This window comes from Lampetra fluviatilis, chromosome 16 (genome assembly GCF_964198595.1).
Source record: "Lampetra fluviatilis chromosome 16, kcLamFluv1.1, whole genome shotgun sequence".
NCBI classification, from domain to species: Eukaryota; Metazoa; Chordata; class Hyperoartia; order Petromyzontiformes; family Petromyzontidae; genus Lampetra; species Lampetra fluviatilis.
This window is the reverse complement of record NC_136290.1, coordinates 14,899,620-14,914,591: the sequence shown is the minus strand read 5'-3', so window position 1 is coordinate 14,914,591 and position 14,972 is coordinate 14,899,620. Positions and strand designations below refer to the sequence as shown.

Genomic DNA, 14,972 nt, shown 5'->3' with positions numbered 1-14,972 from the left:
TGCTCGTCAGTTTATCGACCCCTGTTGAGGACTCGGTCTGCAAGACTGACTGTTTCGTCTCATCCACATTCAAACCACACTGCAGGTCGCCACACCACACTGCAGGTCCCAACACCACACCCGCTCACTCGCCCTCACCACACTGCAAGACACAACACCACACCCGCTCACTCGCCCTCACCACACTGCAAGACACAACACCACACCCGCTCACTCGCCCTCACCACACTGCAGGCCACAACACCACACCCGCTCACTCGCCCTCACCACACTGTAGGCCACAACACCACACCCGCTCACTCGCACCCACCACACTGCAAGACACGACACCACACCCGCTCATTCACCCTCACCACACTGCAGGCCACAACACCACACCCGCTCACTCGCACCCACCACACTGCAAGCCACAACACCACACCCGCTCATTCACCCTCACCACACTGCAGGCCACAACACCACACCCGCTCACTCGCCCTCACCACACTGCAAGCCACAACACTACACCCGCTCATTCACCCTCACCACACTGCAGGCCACAACACCACACCCGCTCACTCGCCCTCACCACACTGCAAGCCACAACACCACACCCGCTCACTCGCACCCACCACACTGTAGGCCACAACACCACACCCGCTCACTCGCACCCACCACACTGTAGGCCACAACACCACACCCGCTCACTCGCCCTCACCACACTGCAGGCCACAACACCACACCCGCTCACTCGCCCTCACCACACTGCAGGCCACAACACCACACCCGCTCACTCGCCCTCACCACACTGCAGGCCACAACACCACACCCGCTCACTCGCCCTCACCACACTGCGGGCCACAACACCACACCCGCTCACTCGCCCTCACCACACTGCAGGCCACAACACCACACCCGCTCACTCGCACCCACCACACTGCAGGCCACAACACCACACCCGCTCACTCGCACCCACCACACTGTAGGCCACAACACCACACTCGCTCACTCGCCCTCACCACACTGCAGGCCACAACACCACACCCGCTCACTCGCCCTCACCACACTGCAGGCCACAACACCACACCCGCTCACTCGCACCCACCACACTGTAGGCCACAACACCACACCCGCTCACTCGCCCTCACCACACTGCAGGCCACAACACCACACCCGCTCACTCGCCCTCACCACACTGCGGGCCACAACACCACACCCGCTCACTCGCCCTCACCACACTGCAAGCCACAACACCACACCCGCTCACTCGCCCTCACCACACTGCAGGCCACAACACCACACCCGCTCACTCGCCCTCACCACACTGTAGGCCACAACACCACACCCGCTCACTCGCCCTCACCACACTGCAAGACACGACACCACACCCGCTCACTCGCCTTCACCACACTTCAGCCCACAACACCACACCCGCTCCCTCGCCCTCACCACACTGCAAGCCACAACACCACACCCGCTCACTCGCCCTCACCACACTGCAAGACACGACACCACACCCGCTCACTCGCCTTCACCACACTTCAGGCCACAACACCACACCCGCTCACTCGCCCTCACCACACTGCAGGCCACAACACCACACCCGCTCACTCGCCCTCACCACACTGCAGGCCACAACACCACACCCGCTCACTCGCCCTCACCACACTGCAAGCCACAACACCACACCCGCTCACTCGCCCTCACCACACTGCAAGACACGACACCACACCCGCTCACTCGCCCTCACCACACTGCAAGCCACAACACCACACCCGCTCACTCGCCCTCACCACACTGCAGGCCACAACACCACACCCGCTCACTCGCCCTCACCACACTTCAGGCCACAACACCACACCCGCTCACTCGCCCTCACCACACTGCAGGCCACAACACCACACCCGCTCACTCGCACCCACCACACTGCAAGCCACAACACCCGCTCACTCGCCCTCACCACACTGCAGGCCACAACACCACACTGCAGGTCACAACACCACATCCGCTCACTCGCACCCACCACACTTCAAGCCACAACACCACACCCGCTCATTCACCCTCACCACACTGGAGGTCACAACTTTTGTTTCTGCGTCCCTCGCACTGTTCCGCTTTGGGATCCCATCCCATTGTCTTTTTTCTCCAAGCTCATAACAAAAAACCTTGCTCAATTCAAGAAAGGTGTTGCACACGCGTATCTATTACAAGTGTTTATTTGGTGCTGTTTGTTGCTGGCTACTTGACACGTTGGGCCTGTGTTAACAAAGAGGGCAAGTCCAGTCGGGCGAGGTGGGGGTCCCAATGCGCTCTAGAATGGGGGTCCGATTGATCCCCGGCGGGCGTTGGAGCGGACACGTGCGAGGGCTGCTCAACACGGCGGCCGCGTAATGAGGCAGGAGACGCGTTTCCCTCGGGCAGCACAGCGGAGTCCCTTCACAGCCCCCCGCCCCCACGGGCACACGCAGCGAAGAGCTGTGGAGGTAGCGCCGTGCAGCTGGAGCCGGCCCCTGCAGGAGGATGTGAAATGTTCCTCGTAATTACGCCGCGGTCCTCGGAGCAGCAGCCGGCTTCCTGTGCTGGCAGGGGCCGCAGGCGGCGTCTGCGGGGCCCGCGGGCCTCTCCACGCCGTGGAGCCATCGCTGGCTTCGCATGGAGGGGGCCGCACTTTCCCCTCGGGCCGGTGGCCCAACCTGCCCGTTGCACAACTTTAGATATTTAGCACACCACCATTATAATTGCATTCACATCATTTTAGATTGTAATCAACGCAGCTAGCTCGTGACTAAATCTGCTGATTGCTGACATTGGTAACGGCATCATGCAATGCATACCAATTTACATTTATTAAATGTTATTGGTACATGCTGGTCCGCTGAGCTTGTAGGTTTTGCTCGTGGCCCACGGGTCCAGAAAGATTGTGAACGACAGCTCTGGGTGCGGGTGAAGCGCCCCGTGCCGGAGCTATTGCTGATGGACGCACCAGCCGAATATCCGCTTCGCCAGTCGTGGCCTGCTCCGCTCATTCAGCCGGTAGAACTGGCTCCGTGGGAGAGGGAGGGGGTCGTTGTCAGGGCACAGTGGCTGCCAGTGTGTGGAGAGGAGATGTTGGGTGGGGGGGGATCCACGCGGGGTGTTTGTTTTCCAAGGCCTGAGCGGCCTGCGCACGGGGCCGCGATGGGGGGAGGGGAGGCCGCCCCTTCACTCGTGTTTGTTTATCCACCATTCGCTGCAGCACTGTGCAAAGGCGAACGCAACTGCGCATTACGCATGAAAAGCCAAACATTGTATGGCTGACGGTGCGGTCATCTCTCTGCAGGGCAGGGCTGCCCAGAGGGGGGAGGCAGGGTAAAAAGGGGGGGGGGGGGGTAGTTTCCGCTGGGCTTCAGAAAATAGGGCCCCACAGCGGCCTGTGCTTTTGTGAATGAGGGGGGCCCACGTGGCCTTTTTCCGAGTGCCTCCCGGAACCCCTGAGCGCCTCCTTCTCGAGTGGCGTTCGCAAGAAGGGGGGCGGTGGCGTCGCCTCAACCCCCGCGCCTCTGAATCCACGGGCTTGAGTTGGACCTCAAAGGCCGCGCCAACACCGCGTGCGAAAGCAGTTCCACATACATATGTAGAGAGCGACTTCCGACACACGTCTAGTAGAAGGCTTCTTGTTTTTTAATGCACACAGGGCGATAGACTTCGTCACGCGGCTCCCCATCTCCATCCTGCGTCGCTACGCTGGCTGGCTGACGAGCGTAGCGGTGGCGGCGACGGAGCTGGTCTCGGGCACGAGCAGGAGGAGGCGAAGAAATGCCGACGGCAGCGACACAACGAACAGCCCCGAAGCTCTGGCTCGGTGCTCCTTATATCTGCCGGGCGTGGCCAAGCTCCACCTCTAGCCACGCCCCCATTCTAGAACCTTCGAGACCCTTCGGGATTGTCCCCGGAGCTTCTCGACTGGCTCCGCCTTCGACCTTTACCTCCTTGTAATCAGCCATTATTCCATTATTCCATGCAGCTATAACCGTAATTACCGTGACCGGCCGGCAGGTGTCACCCTGTCATTACACATACAAGGAGGCCTCAGTTGTAATGACGGTGAGAGCACAACGAGGTTCCTTATCTCCTCCTGCAAGTGAAGCTGTTGTTTGGCTGTTGAGTTGAGGTCTGTCGGCTGTTTGGGATGCTTTATATGTTAAAATAGTTGCTAGGCACAGGCCCAAGACGTCAAGCGGCCAGCAATAAACAGAACTATCATCGTAATAGATAATGGTGTCACTCGTATGTTGAATGGAGAAATGTTTTACAAGCTTGGGAAAAGAGGTGGGAGGGAATTACAAAGTGCAGCAGTGTCACAGAAGGAGAAAGAGAAGTGTGGTGAGTGAGTGTGTTGTGAGCTGCAAGTGTGGTGGTTGAGTGAGTGTGTTGTGAGCTGTAAGTGTGGTGGGTGGGTGAGTGTGTTGTGAGCTGTAAGTGTGGTGGGTGGGTGAGTGTGTTGTGAGCTGTAAGTGTGGTGGGTGAGTGAGTGTGTTGTGAGCTGCAGTGTGGTGGGTGAGTGAGTGTGTTGTGAGCTGTAAGTGTGGTGGGTGAGTGAGTGTGTTGTGAGCTGCAAGTGTGGTGGGTGGGTGAGTGAGTGTGTTGTGAGCTGTAAGTGTGGTGGGTGGGTGAGGGAGTGTGTTGTGAGCTGCAAGTGTGGTGGGTGGGTGAGTGAGTGTGTTGTGAGCTGTAAGTGTGGTGGGTGGGTGAGGGAGTGTGTTGTGAGCTGCAAGTGTGGTGGGTGGGTGAGTGAGTGTGTTGTGAGCTGTAAGTGTGGTGGGTGGGTGAGGGAGTGTGTTGTGAGCTGCAAGTGTGGTGGGTGGGTGAGTGAGTGTGTTGTGAGCTGTAAGTGTGGTGGGTGGGTGAGTGAGTGTGTTGTGAGCTGCAAGTGTGGTGGGTGGGTGAGTGAGTGTGTTGTGAGCTGCAAGTGTGGTGGGTGGGTGAGTGAGTGTGTTGTGAGCTGTAAGTGTGGTGGGTGGGTGAGTGAGTGTGTTGTGAGCTGTAAGTGTGGTGGGTGGGTGAGTGAGTGTGTTGTGAGCTGTAAGTGTGGTGGGTGGGTGAGTGAGTGTGTTGTGAGCTGCAAGTGTGGTGGGTGGGTGAGTGAGTGTGTTGTGAGCTGCAAGTGTGGTGGGTGGGTGAGTGAGTGTGTTGTGAGCTGCAAGTGTGGTGGGTGGGTGAGTGAGTGTGTTGTGAGCTGTAAGTGTGGTGGGTGGGTGAGTGAGTGTGTTGTGAGCTGCAAGTGTGGTGGGTGGGTGAGTGAGTGTGTTGTGAGCTGCAAGTGTGGTGGGTGGGTGAGTGAGTGTGTTGTGAGCTGCAAGTGTGGTGGGTGGGTGAGTGAGTGTGTTGTGAGCTGTAAGTGTGGTGGGTGAGTGAGTGTGTTGTGAGCTGCAAGTGTGGTGGGTGGGTGAGTGAGTGTGTTGTGAGCTGTAAGTGTGGTGGGTGGGTGAGTGAGTGTGTTGTGAGCTGCAAGTGTGGTGGGTGGGTGAGTGAGTGTGTTGTGAGCTGTAAGTGTGGTGGGTGGGTGAGTGAGTGTGTTGTGAGCTGTAAGTGTGGTGGGTGGGTGAGTGTGTTGTGAGCTGCAAGTGTGGTGGGTGGGTGAGTGAGTGTGTTGTGAGCTGCAAGTGTGGTGGGTGGGTGAGTGAGTGTGTTGTGAGCTGCAAGTGTGGTGGGTGGGTGAGTGAGTGTGTTGTGAGCTGCAAGTGTGGTGGGTGGGTGAGTGAGTGTGTTGTGAGCTGTAAGTGTGGTGGGTGAGTGAGTGTGTTGTGAGCTGCAAGTGTGGTGGGTGGGTGAGTGAGTGTGTTGTGAGCTGCAAGTGTGGTGGGTGGGTGAGTGAGTGTGTTGTGAGCTGCAAGTGTGGTGGGTGGGTGAGTGAGTGTGTTGTGAGCTGCAAGTGTGGTGGGTGGGTGAGTGAGTGTGTTGTGAGCTGTAAGTGTGGTGGGTGGGTGAGTGAGTGTGTTGTGAGCTGCAAGTGTGGTGGGTGGGTGAGTGAGTGTGTTGTGAGCTGCAAGTGTGGTGGGTGGGTGAGTGAGTGTGTTGTGAGCTGTAAGTGTGGTGGGTGGGTGAGTGAGTGTGTTGTGAGCTGTAAGTGTGGTGGGTGGGTGAGTGAGTGTGTTGTGAGCTGTAAGTGTGGTGGGTGGGTGAGTGAGTGTGTTGTGAGCTGCAAGTGTGGTGGGTGGGTGAGTGAGTGTGTTGTGAGCTGCAAGTGTGGTGGGTGGGTGAGTGAGTGTGTTGTGAGCTGCAAGTGTGGTGGGTGGGTGAGTGAGTGTGTTGTGAGCTGCAAGTGTGGTGGGTGGGTGAGTGAGTGTGTTGTGAGCTGTAAGTGTGGTGGGTGAGTGAGTGTGTTGTGAGCTGCAAGTGTGGCGGGTGGATGAGTGAGTGTGTTGTGAGCTGTAAGTGTGGTGGGTGGGTGAGTGACTGTGTTGTGAGCTGCAAGTGTGGTGGGTGGGTGAGTGAGTGTGTTGTGAGCTGCAAGTGTGGTGGGTGGGTGAGTGAGTGTGTTGTGAGCTGCAGTGTGGTGGGTGAGTTGAGTGTGTTGTGAGCTCAGTGTGGTGGGTGGGTGAGTGAGTGTGTTGTGAGCTGTAAGTGTGGTGGGTGGGTGAGTGTGTTGTGAGCTGCAAGTGTGGTGGGTGGGTGAGTGAGTGTGTTGTGAGCTGCAGTGTGGTGGGTGAGTTGAGTGTGTTGTGAGCTCAGTGTGGTGGGTGGGTGAGTGAGTGTGTTGTGAGCTGTAAGTGTGGTGGGTGGGTGAGTGAGTGTGTTGTGAGCTGCAGTGTGGTGGGTGGGTGAGTGAGTAAGTGTGTTGTGAGCTCAGTGTGGTGGGTGAGGACAGTATGGATGAGACGAAACAGAGTCCGATCGACTGAGGCTCAACAAGGGTGGAGGAATCACTAAGGAAGCAAGCGACTGGAGTAAATTAGTGAGTTCTGGATCATCAATCAGTCTGACCACTTACGTTGAATTCTCTCCGAGTGAAGCGAGGTAACAGGATATGGTGCTGGGTGCGTGACGCTTATAATCGAGTGGAAGTCCACGGAGTCTGTGCAGGGCGCTGCGAGGTTCAGGTACCGTTCCCCTTGGTGTGGGGGGTAGGGCTGTGGCCAGACGAGGGGGGGAGCGCGGGGGGACACGGGGTCTGCTTCTATCATCATCCAGCCGGAGCGTCACACGCAGCCTGGCGCTGTGGGTAATTACAGCGGCTGCTTGGAGGATGGGGAGGGGTGGGTAGTGAGTATGAGGGTGTATCAGCGAGGGGGTGTGTGAGAGCGTGTGCGTGTGTCGATGTCGGCGCGGGTGCGAACGGGAGAGGTGTTTTAGTGGTCGGCGCACTGCGCTCGGAAGCCAGGAAACCGATTCCTAAAACCTCAGCGCTGGGGATACAAATACAGGCGGGCGCTTTGCCGGTCTTAATAGGTGTTCGTTAACAGCACTTGCCTCAACAACCTGTTACACGGGAGATCAGAGTTGTGTTTGTAAGGAAGCGTGAGTGTGGGTGCGTGTGTCTCCCCACCAGGAGTGGTTTCCTGTCCTCGTCGCGAGCCGCCGCAGTTCGCGCCCTGCCCGGGCTCGCCGCGACCCGCGCGCTCCGCCAAATGAAGTCCTGATTATCTCGAGCACGTGAGCATGGACGATTAAGGAGACGCGGGGGAGTGGGGAAGCGAGGGGTCGGTGGAACGCGGTCCGGGAGGTGCGGCGTTGTGTATGGAGCCGGGCAGCGCGCACGGGGCGCGGACTCGCTCGGGTCCGCAACTCCGAGTGGCCGAGCGGCGCGTCCCCTGCGCTGCGGGGCGGCGGGGACGCGTGGAGGCGCGGGGCTCCGGGTGCCGTGGGGCGACGCCGCGCGGAGCCTCGCGGAGACTCGCCGAGTCCGGCTCGGAGCAGCCTCGCGTCGCGCAGATGGGACCCGGACTCCTCCACGCGGCCGTCGCCGCGCTGCTTGCGTGCGCGGCGCTGCTGGGCGCACACACGGCCGCTTCCACCGCCACCACCACCGCCGCCACCGCCGCCACGGCGGGGGGCCTCAACCCCGCGCCCCCCTTTCCCGGGACGCCGTACCCCGGGGAGGTGTCGGCCTTCTCCGCCGCGCGCACTCGCAGCCAGATCGGTGGCCCGCGCCTCGCGGTGACCTTCGACCGCGTGTTCGTGAACCTGGGCCAGGACTTCAGCGCCGAGTCCGGCGCGTTCACGTGCCGCGTGCCGGGCGCCTACTTCTTCGCCTTCACCGTGGGCAAGTACCCGCGGAAGCTGCTCTCCGTGATGCTCGTCAAGAACCGCGACGAGGTGCAGGTCATGGTGTACGACGACCACCGGCGCGGCGAGCGCAAGACGCAGAGCCAGAGCGTGATGCTGCTGCTGCGGCGCGGCGAGCGCGTGTGGCTCCGCCTGCACGGGGAGCCGAGCTACGCGCTCTACAGCAGCGCGGGGCCCTACACCACCTTCACCGGCTACCTGGTCTACGCGGCTCCGTCGGGCGACTCGGAGCCCGTGGCCGGCACCACCGCTCTCCCTGCTCCCGCCGCCCCCCGCGCGCCTCGCGCCGCTCCGCTCGTGGTTCCCTCTTCTCCCGCGCCGTCTCCCCCTCCTGTCCCCCCTCTTCTCCGGGAGCCGCGCTCCCCCGCCGTCAGGTCGGCCTTCTCCGCGGCTCGCACCTCGAGTCTCGCGGCAGCGGCGAGGGCGAGCGCGGCGGCCCGCGCCCTGAGCTTCGACGCGCAGCTCGTGGACATTGGCGGCGACTTCGACGCGGGGTCGGGCGTGTTCACGTGCCGCGTGCCGGGCCTCTACTTCTTCGCCTTCACCGTGGCCAAGGCGCCGGGGCTGGGCGTCTCCGTGGCGCTCATGCGCAACCGAGACGCCATGGAGGCGGTCATCGGAGACAGCAGCCGATCGGCGCGCCGCGAGATGCAGAGCCAGAGCGCGCTGCTGCGGCTGGACGCGCGCGACCGCGTGTGGCTCCACGCGCCCGCGCACCCGCGCCTCGGCCTCTACAGCAACGCGGGCCGCTGCGTCACCTTCTCTGGGATGCTGCTGCTGCCGCTCGCCGGCCACTGACCCCCCACCCTCGACCCACCAGCACCTCGAGCTGCCGGGAAAACTGGGACGGAGTGGGGGGGGGGAACGTCGGTGGGGGGGGGAGAGGTGATTCTCCGGACTGAGAGATCGGGGTGAAGTGAGCAGAGCCCCCCTACCCACGTGGAGCTGCTCGCCCGGCGGTCTTCATTAGCAGCAGCACGGAGAGGACAGACAGTGAGCAGAGTGGACACAGCATAGAGAGTACAGCAGCAGTGGACACAGCATAGGGAGTACAGCAGCAGTGGGCACAGAGTACAGCAGCAGAGTGGGCAGAGCACAGAGAGTACAGCAGCAGTGGGCACAGCACAGGGAGTACAGCAGCAGAGTGGACACAGCACAGAGAGTACAGCAGCAGAGTGGGAACAGCACAGGGAGTACAGCACAGAGAGTACAGCAGCAGTGGGCACAGCACAGAGAGTACAGCAGCAGAGTGGGAACAGCACAGAGAGTACAGCAGCAGTGGGCACAGCACAGAGAGTACAGCACTGGACACGGTGCGCAGGGACGCGCGGCCACGTGGGCCCGGCACCTCGCCGCAGACGGCGCGGCCTCCTCCTGCTCGTGCCCGATCCCCTGCACTATCGGGCTGAGACACGCGCGCTCCTTTGCACCGTGTGTGCCTCATGCACGATAACTATCCAGGCACAACCCTGCTTTTTGATGTCTTAAATAGTCCAGTAGTTTTAAAACAAATGTTATTTTTCTTCATTGTATATGTTATTTATTTTTTATTACATTGTGCGATATTAAATACTGTATACGTGTAATTGATTGCTGTTGGAGCGATAAGTCGAGCAATATATCGAAGCCCGTGCTCTCCGGCTGTCTGTGTGACGAGTGGTGGGGCTGTGGCCGTGTCTAATCCTGCCGTAGCCCGGGTCACAAACTCGGCACACAAGAAGATCTTGCGAGCTCAGGCGCATTGCTGGTGATTTTGTCGTAAGCGACATTAATGATACAACGTAAATAAATACACGGAATCGACACAATGTGCAGTTCACTTTTCCACAAAGAGAAAACGTGCGAGTTCAGCATCCTTGCGCGGCCATTCCGGATTAATGACATCCAACAGCGTCTATTGAAGCAGAAAATAAAATGAGCCACTGTCGACCTTCTGCGTCTTATCAGCAGGGTCAGGCTTGTGAAAGCAATGCTGCTCTTTCTCGATGTTGTCGCCACGAGTAGCACTCCACGTGCATGATGCGGCCCTGTTCAGCACACATTGATTCACTGGTTCATGATTTCCAATCCGCGTGTAACTTGAACATCAAACAGAGCGCATGGTTGAGCAATTATTTACAGCACATCAAAACAAGCGAGTTCCTTTTTCCAAATTAAACGTTGCATCTACAGGGCGCGACCTCAAACATTCTTTCTTGTTAAGAGAATCAAACAGCTCTGCGACCACCGCCTCGCTGCCATCTACGAGTTTTAGAGAAACAGCCACTGAGCGAATGGCTATTTGTATTCTTGGTTCTTTCGGTAAAGTCACGTAGATAGAAAATAAAAATGAAGTAAAAAATTATAAAATAGATTTTTTTTATACATTGAAAATAATAAAAGCAAAAAACCCATGAAGTTTCGATCGCAACACAAGCGGTCTATCTACGTGACTTTACCGAAAGAAACACAAAAGTTTTAAGTAAAAATTTAGTGGCTATTTGGTGAAGGCAAAGAGTGGGGACTGCACGCCATTCGTTATCATCCGTCCATATAACGCGGCGAAGGGACACAAACTACGAGCGCGGGCATTGCATCGGTAGCATGACTAAATAATCATTATCATGGGTTTGCTCGTTAGAGGCCCCACGTGTGTGTGTGGAGCTGTGTGATCGGAGCGGCGGGCTGTTTCCTGGATGAATGGGAGCTCGCACGATGCCACCTGTTCTGCGGAATGTGAGAGCGAGGGAGGAAGGAAGGAAGGGGCCTCTGGTGTGGAAACGCAGCCCAGCAATCGATCAATTGCGACGCCTCCATCGCAGCTGATGGATGTGACCCCTACGAGCACTCGCTCCCCGTCTCCCCTCTGGTTACACACAGGCCGGCACCATCTCCCTCACGCCTCTCCCCGTTTCCCCCCTGTCTCTATCTCACTGTCACTCACTATCTCCCCCGTCTCCCCCTGTATCTCCATGTATCTCCCCTGTCCCCCTGTATCTCCATGTATCTCCCTGACCCCCTGTATCTCCATGTATCTCCCCTGACCCCCTGTAGCTTCATGTATCTCCCTGATCCCCTGTATCTCCATGTATATCCCCTGACCCCCTGTATCTCCATGTATTTCATGACCCCCTGTATCTCCATGTATCTCCCCTGACCCCCTGTTTCTCCATGTATCTCCCCTGACCCCCTGTATCTCCATGTATCTCCTGTCCCCCTGTATCTCCATGTATCTCCCCTGACCCCCCTGTATCTCCATGTATCTCCTGACCCCCTGTCTCTCCATGTATCTCCCCTTACCCCCCTGTATCTCCATGTATCTCCTGACCCCCTGTATCTCCATGTATCTCCCTGATCCCCTGTCTCTCCATGTATCTCCCCTGTCCCCCTGTATCTCCATGTATCTCCCCTTACCCCCCTGTATCTCCATGTATCTCCTGACCCCCTGTCTCTCCATGTATCTCCCCTGACCCCCCTGTATCTCCATGTATCTCCTGACCCCCTGTCTCTCCATGTATCTCCCCTGTCCCCCTGTTTCTCCATGTATCTCCCCTGACCCCCTGTATCTCCATGTATCTCCCCTATCCCCCTGTATCTCTATGTATCTCCCTGACCCCCTGTATCTCCATGTATCTCCCCTGTCCCCCTGTATCTCCATGTATCTCCCTGACCCCCTGTATCTCCATGTATCTCCCCTGTCCCCCTGTATCTCCATGTATCTCCCTGACCCCCTGTATCTCCATGTATCTCCCCTGTCCCCCTGTATCTCCATGTATCTCCCTGACCCCCTGTATCTCCATGTATCTCCCCTGTCCCCCTGTATCTCCATGTATCTCCCCTGACCCCCTGTCTCTCCATGTATCTCCCCTGACCCCCTGTCTCTCCATGTATCTCCCCTGACCCCCTGTCTCTCCATGTATCTCCTGTCCCCCTGTCTCTCCATGTATCTCCCCTGACCCCCTGTCTCTCCATGTATCTCGTCTGACCCCCTGTCTCTCCATGTATCTCCCCTGACCCCCTGTCTCTCCATGTATCTCCTGTCCCCCTGTCTCTCCATGTATCTCCCCTGACCCCCTGTCTCTCCATGTATCTCCCCTGACCCCCTGTATCTCCATGTATCTCCCCTGACCCCCTGTATCTCCATGTATCTCCCCTGACCCCCTGTATATCCATGTATCTCCCCTGTCCCCCTGTATCTCCATGTATCTCCCCTGTCCCCCTGTATCTCCATGTATCTCCCTGACCCCCTGTATCTCCATGTATCTCCCCTGTCCCCCTGTATCTCCATGTATCTCCCCTGTCCCCCTCTATCTCCATGTATCTCCCTGTCCCCCTGTCTCTCAATGTATCTCCCCTGACCCCCTGTCTCTCCATGTATCTCCTGTCCCCCTGTCTCTCCGTGTATCTCCTGTCCCCCTGTCTCTCCATGTATCTCCCCTGACCTCCCTGTCTCTCCATGTATCTCCTCTGATCCCCTGTCTCTCCATGTATCTCCCCTGACCTCCCTGTATCTCCATGTATCTCTCCTGACCCCCTGTCTCTCCATGTATCTCCCCTGACCTCCCTGTCTCTCCATGTATCTCCTCTGTCCCCTGTCTCTCCATGTATCTCCTCTGACCCCCTGTCTCTCCATGTATCTCCCCTGACCCCCTGTCTCTCCATGTATCTCCCCTGACCCCCTGTCTCTCCATGTATCTCCCCTGACCCCCTGTATCTCCATGTATCTCCCCTGACCTCCCTGTCTCTCCATGTATCTCCTCTGACCCCCCGTATCTCCATGTATCTCCCCTGTCCCCCTGTCTCCCCATGTATCTCCCCTGACCCCCTGTCTCTCCATGTATCTCCCCTGACCCCCTGTCTCTCCATGTATCTCCCCTGACCCCCTGTCTTTCCATGTATCTCCCCTGTCCCCCTGTCTCTCCGTGTATCTCCCCTGACCCCCTGTCTCTCCATGTATCTCCTCTGACCCCCTGTATCTCCATGTATCTCCCCTGACCTCCATGTCTCTCCATGTATCTCCTCTGACCCCCTGTCTCTCCATGTATCTCCCCTGTCCCCTTGTCTCTCCGTGTATCTCCCCTGACCCCCTGTCTCTCCGTGTATCTCCCCTGACCTCCCTGTCTCTCCATGTATCTCCCCTGACCCCCTGTCTCTCCGTGTATCTCCTGACCCCCTGTTTCTCCATGTATCTCCCCTGACCCCCTGTCTCTCCATGTATCTCCCCTGACCCCCTGTATCTCCATGTATCTCCCCTGACCCCCTGTCTCTCCGTGTATCTCCTGTCCCCCTGTCTCTCCATGTATCTCCTCTGACCCCCTGTCTCTCCATGTATCTCCCCTGACCCCCTGTCTCTCCGTGTATCTCCTGTCCCCCTGTCTCTCCATGTATCTCCCCTGACCCCCTGTCTCTCCATGTATCTCCCCTGACCCCCTGTCTCTCCATCTATCTCCCCTGACCCCCTGTCTCTCCATGTATCTCCCCTGACCCCCTGTCTCTCCGTGTATCTCCTGTCCCCCTGTCTCTCCATGTATCTCCCCTGACCCCCTGTCTCTCCATGTATCTCCCCTGACCCCCTGTATCTCCATGTATCTCCCTGACCCCCTGTATCTCCATGTATCTCCCTTGACCCCCTGTATCTCCATGTATCTCCCCTGTCCCCCTGTCTCTCCATGTATCTCCCCTGACCCCCTGTCTCTCCATGTATCTCCTGTCCCCCTGTATCTCCATGTATCTCCCCTGACCCCCTGTATCTCCATGTATCTCCCCTGACCCCCTGTATCTCCATGTATCTCCCCTTACCCCCTGTCTCTCCATGTATCTCCCCTGACCCCCTGTATCTCCATGTATCTCCCCTGACCTCCTGTATCTCCATGTATCTCCCCTGACCCCCTGTCTCTCCATGTATCTCCCCTGACCCCCTGTATCTCCATGTATCTCCCCTGACCCCCTGTATCTCCATGTATCTCCCCTGACCCCCTGTCTCTCCATGTATCTCCCCTGACCCCCTGTCTCTCCATGTATCTCCCCTGTCCCCCTGTCTCTCAATGTTACTCCCCTGACCCCCTGTATCTCCATGTATCTCCCCTGACCCCCTGTATCTCCATGTATCTCCCCTGACCCCCTGTATCTCCATGTATCTCCCTGACCCCCTGTATCTCCATGTATCTCCCTGACCCCCTGTATCTCCATGTATCTCCCCTGTCCCCCTGTCTCTCCATGTATCTCCCCTGACCCCCTGTCTCTCCATGTATCTCCCCTGACCCCCTGTATCTCCATGTATCTCCCTGACCCCCTGTATCTCCATGTATCTCCCTGACCCCCTGTATCTCCATGTATCTCCCCTGTCCCCCTGTCTCTCCATGTATCTCCCCTGACCCCCTGTATCTCCATGTATCTCCCTGACCCCCTGTATCTCCATGTATCTCCCCTGTCCCCCTGTCTCTCCATGTATCTCCCCTGTCCCCCTGTATCTCCATGTATCTCCCCTGTCCCCCCTGTCTCTCCATCCCTCCGCGTCTCCCTCCCCCCAGATGTTGTTTGTGCCGCGCCACGCGCTTTGAAACCGATCCCAATCCCAGCGCTCGTGCGCTCGGGGCCCGCCGCTTATCTCTTATCGCTGCGCGTTGTTGCCTCTGCTTATCGGAGCTGATGCCCCTTTCGCAACGGTCGCCTCCTCCGCGAGAGTCGCTAATGTTTAACGAGGCGCCGCGTCGAGACGAGGAGCAAGGGGGGGAGAGGACTCGGGGATA

General features: G+C 58.2%; 1 protein-coding gene across 1 annotated transcript; it reads left to right on the top strand.

Moving 5' to 3' along the window:
• Positions 1 to 7,873: 7,873 nt before the first annotated feature.
• C1QTNF4 (C1q and TNF related 4) lies at positions 7,874 to 9,049 on the top strand. Its single transcript, XM_078863477.1, has one exon. It carries the CDS (start codon positions 7,891 to 7,893, stop codon positions 9,040 to 9,042), a length of 1,152 nt encoding a protein of 383 aa, XP_078719603.1. The 5' UTR covers positions 7,874 to 7,890; the 3' UTR covers positions 9,043 to 9,049.
• Positions 9,050 to 14,972: the final 5,923 nt, after the last annotated feature.